The sequence below is a fragment of the Otolemur garnettii genome, unplaced genomic scaffold (genome assembly GCF_000181295.1).
Source record: "Otolemur garnettii isolate 467f Iridium unplaced genomic scaffold, OtoGar3 scaffold00187, whole genome shotgun sequence".
Classification (NCBI taxonomy): Eukaryota; Metazoa; Chordata; class Mammalia; order Primates; family Galagidae; genus Otolemur; species Otolemur garnettii.
In genome coordinates this window covers 1,417,033-1,421,627 of record NW_003852582.1, presented here as the reverse complement: position 1 = coordinate 1,421,627, position 4,595 = coordinate 1,417,033, and the positions used below count along the sequence as shown (strand labels likewise).

The 4,595-nt window shown below is 40.8% G+C and overlaps 1 protein-coding gene across 1 annotated transcript in view; it reads right to left on the bottom strand.

The window, feature by feature from the left end:
- Window positions 1–4,595, bottom strand: part of GORASP2 (golgi reassembly stacking protein 2) — a 36,487-nt gene that overhangs the window by 4,010 nt on the left and 27,882 nt on the right. Inside the window, exons 7-8 of the mRNA XM_012812073.2 lie at window positions 4,191–4,245; window positions 460–607 (exon numbers count right to left, since the gene is read on the bottom strand). Coding sequence (XP_012667527.1) covers window positions 460–607; window positions 4,191–4,245 — 203 coding nt within the window. The remainder of the gene's footprint in view (window positions 1–459; window positions 608–4,190; window positions 4,246–4,595) is intronic.

Below are 4,595 nucleotides of genomic sequence, written 5' to 3'. Positions count from 1 at the left end.
CACTGGGAATACAAAGAGAAAATACACAAAAATTTAATGTTAGAGCTCCTGAAGACTCAAATAAGGATGTCTGTTCATGTGAACAACTATCAGAAAGAATGGACTTCTATATATTCCTTAGTAGACTGAATTATCGGGTTAGGGGTGGTAGTTGGCCGAGGATAAGGAGCCTTAGGCTTGGCAGCTAACAAGCCAGCAACTATTAAGATTTCTGTTTCTTTGTCTACTAAGTTGAACTGCCACTTGCTCTCATTTATCACAAAGTTACTACAGAGATAAAATAAGATTAAAAGACGTAAAAAATCACCGCATATGTGCAATTCTTTTCATTGTTTTCTAAACCTGTTTTTTTTTTTTTTTGGGGAATAATCTCACTTGCCAATTTGTCATTGTTTTGTAAGGTCTAAGTATTAGTAGTATTATTATCACTAGCCACATCTTTAGTCCGCTGCTGCTTACCTGGTAATGTAGTAGTTGGGTTCATTGGTGGCACAGAAGTGAGGGACTGATTTACTGGTGGCAATAATGGTACTGTTGGTACACCTAAAATAAAACACCATCTTTTATTGTGTTTATTGACAAATTCAGTCAACAAAGAATGAACAGACTAGATTAGGGCAAACTCTAGTCCTCTCCTCCCAGTGTGGTCAGACCTTCCTTTGGTCCTGACTGCTGGTGGCATTACTGCCTGAACATTACGCTCTATAGCAGATCTGCTACCTCTGGCCAGGGCCCTTAACAGAGGCCGTTACCAGAGCCTGAGCCCCCAGCAAGCTCACCAGACGACAGATTTACACTTGATCCAAGCTGGTTGCATTAGATTTGGAAACAAGATGCAAGGATTCTAGTGAATCTCTACTGGGCACCTCAACGAAGAGGGGCCACCTGCCCTGTGAAACAGTGAATGTTGGTCTGTGAAAGAGGAGAATGGCACTGAAAGAGACAAAAGGGCACACAGACCACTAGAAATGCAAAGAATGAGTAGGATTCCTGAATCTCTATTTCCTTTTGACCCTAGGTTCTGGGACAGTCCTTTGAAGTCTAACATGTTCCCATCTGTAGTGATGTAAGCTACTCCAGTGAATTTTGCTGATGTTAAAACAATAGCAACACTGCACATATTCTAGATTTTGTCTTACAAAGAACTGTAAATATGGTAGCAGAAGTAACATTGTGCCTAAAACTATAAATCATTTTCAGTCTTTTATTTATTCATGTATTTACTTGTTTGCAGAAATCAAAGCTACGCAAAAGTTAAAAAAAAGAAAAAACAAGGAAAAGAAAAAAAGAAGGCCTACTTGAATACAGCACTGGCAAATGCTGCACTAGATCCTAGACTGTGTCATTTCACTCAGACACCACAGACTGTTCTGTTCTGTACTGCATGCTTTGTTAGGTGGCCATATACAATAGCACCATTATAATTTTTTTATATTTCTGTCTTTGAATCTTGTTTTTTTTTGTTGTTTTTTTTTTTGAGACAGAGCCTCAAGCTGTCCCCCTGGGTAGAGTGCCGTAGCATCACAGCTCACAGCTGTGATGGGACCACAGGCGCCCGGCACAACGCCTGGCTATTTTTTGGTTGCAGTCATCATTGTTGTTTGGTGGGCCCAGGCTGGATTTGAACCTGCCACCTTAGGTGTATGTGGCTGGCGCCTTAGCCATTGAGCCACAGGCACCAAGCCTGAATCTTGGTCTTAAGAAAATAAAAACAGCTTTGATTGGCTAGTGAATTTCCTCTATTTCCTAAAGTCTTTCACATGAGTTTCTTTTCACTCTTAAAGGGTAGATACATTTCACAATCTCGAAGAATGCCTGACTCTATCTAAGCCAGGAATTCTATATCTAGGCCTGTCTACAAAAAGGCTTCACAAAGTCTGTGAAGTTCCTAAAATTGTAAATACAACAATATTTCGGTAAATTGTTTTTAGTGTTTATTTGATCCTCAAAGGGGCTAAGTGGGTATTAGTGAGTTTATTCATTCAAGTTTTTAGGACACTTATTACATGTCAGACATTGTTCTAAGCACTGAGGTACTTTACAGTATGAAGAAAACAGAAATCACCTTCAGGAAATTCCTTTTCTTTTCTTTTTTTAGAGACAGAGCCTCAAGCTGTTGCCTTGGGTAGTGTTGTGGCATAACAGCTCACAGCCACCTTCAAACTCTTAGGCTTAAGTGATTCTCTTGCCTCTGCCTCCCAAGTAGCTGGGACTACAGGCACCCACCAAAACGCCCGGCTATTTTTTGGTTGTAGTTGTCATTGTTGTTTGGCAGGCCCAACAACAATGGATTCGAACCTGTCAGCTCTGGTGTATGTGGCTGGCGCCTTAGCCGCTTGAGCTACAGGCACTGAGCCAGGAAATTTATTTTCTAATGAGGGATAGGAAAAGCAAGAGAGAAAGATATCAAACAAGTAAAACACATAGCATGTAAACCAGTGATATGTTCTCTGCAGAAAAGGCAAGCAAAGAAGTGGGACAAAGAGTATGAGGGTTACCAAAAAGGTCATGCTGATCAATGCCATTTCAAAATGGTATAATCATTTCCTAAAACTTTCATAATCCAAACATTTTCTTGGCGGGCCCGGGCTGGGGATTCGAACCCGCCACCTTAGGGTTGAGCCACAGGCGCCGAGCCAATCCAAACATTTTCAAACCCACAAGGAAGTTTTGAAAATATATACTTTTATAGCTCTACAGATACTGGTTCGGCCTACTTTGCAAGCAGTAAAAAGACATAAAAAAAATGCCCGACAAAAAGTTGTTTCTCATATGTCATGATGCTAGAACCTTCTAGTCTTTTTAAATGGATTTACTCAAAAGTGGAAATGTCTGGCTGGGTGTGGTAGCTCATGCCTGTCATCTTAGCACTCTGAGAGGCCAACGAGGGTGGACTGCCTGAACTCAGAAGTCTGAGACCAGCCTGAGCAAGAGCAATACCCTGTTTCTAAAAATATCTGGGCATTGTGGCAGGTGACTGCCACAGCTACTCAGGAGGCCAAGGCAAGAGAATCATTTGAGCCCAAGAGTTTGAGGTTGCTGTGAGCTATGATGCCAGGCATTCTACCAAGGGTGTCAAACTGAGACTCTATCAAAAAAAAAAGTGAAAATGTCAATTTCTGTCAATCCTTTTGAGTGATTATTGTTTTATTCATATTTCTGGCTTAATATTTAAGAAGCCATTTCTCTGCAGCATAATAATGGAGGGATCCCAGTACATAAGCTTATTACAATAATGCAAATAAAACTACACTATAATGAGGAAAGATTTAAATGTCAAAGGAGTGGGGCGCAAAGCCCATATGCTGGAGGTGGCGGGTTCAAACCCAGCCCCGGCCAAAAAAAAAGAAAACGAAAAGCAGAAGATAGGAGATTAGAAAAAGGGAAGGGAAAAATAAATCCACCAATATACCAAGAACTATGTCATGACTCAGTAATGCCACTCCAAGGTATATAACCAAGAGAAATGAAAACATATACCCACATAAAAACCTGTATACAAATATTCATAGCAGCATTATTCTAAGAGCCAAAAAGTAGAAACAACCTAAATGTCCTTCAACTGATGGATAAACAAAATGTGTTACATCCGTACAATGGAGCATTAGTTAGCAATAAAAAGGAATGAAGGCTTGGCGCCCATAGCGCAGTGGTTAGGGCACAGGCTATGTATACCGGAGCTGGCAGGTTCAAACCTGGCCCAGGCCTGCTAAACAACAATGACAACTGCAACAAAAAAAACAGCCAGGTGTTGTGGTGGGCACCTGTAGTCCCAGCTACTTGGGAGGCTGAGGCAAGAGAATTGCTTAAGCCCAAGAATTTGAGTTTGCCGCGAGCTATGCGGCCACAGCACTCTACCAAGGGCGACATAGCGAGACTCTGTCTCAAAAAAGAAAAAAAAGAATTAAGTATTAACATATGTTACAGCATAGATGAACCTTGAAAACATTATTCTAAGTGAAAGAAGGCAGTCACATATCATATGAAATGTCCCCAGTAGGCAAACCCATGGAGACAGAAAGCAGATTAGTATTAAATAGTCACCTAGGCTTGGAGAGCTGGGGCAAAAAAGAGTGACTGATAATGAGGAGAGGGTTTCTTTTGGGGTAATGAGATATTGTAAAACTCAGAAAATTTATTACAAACCACTGAACTGTATGCTTTAAATTGGTGAAGTGTATGGTACATACATTAATCTCAATAAAACTGTCAAACTCCCCACAAAACAACAAACCACAAATGAACCTAAAACAAAGAGGACTGTATCAGGTGAGAACAAGGAATACAGAATAGAAGGAAGACGGGCACATGTCCTCTGAGCAAGACTGGGTCCCTAAGGAAGGAACACATCTTGCTCACTTTCGCATCCCCAGAGCCTACTCCCTCAGAAATGTGCAAACATTTGCTGAGTAAACAGACCAACTAAGCAGAATGTAAGAGTCCTGACTCTACAAACTGTATAACCTGAGGGAAGCCCAGGGTCTAAATGTGTGGTGGTTTAAGCCTTGTGTGTATGTACAAGATGATTTAGTGTTAGCATTTAGACAGGACCTGTTCACACAGAGCATATTTGTGGTTTTCTTTTTTTTTTTTTT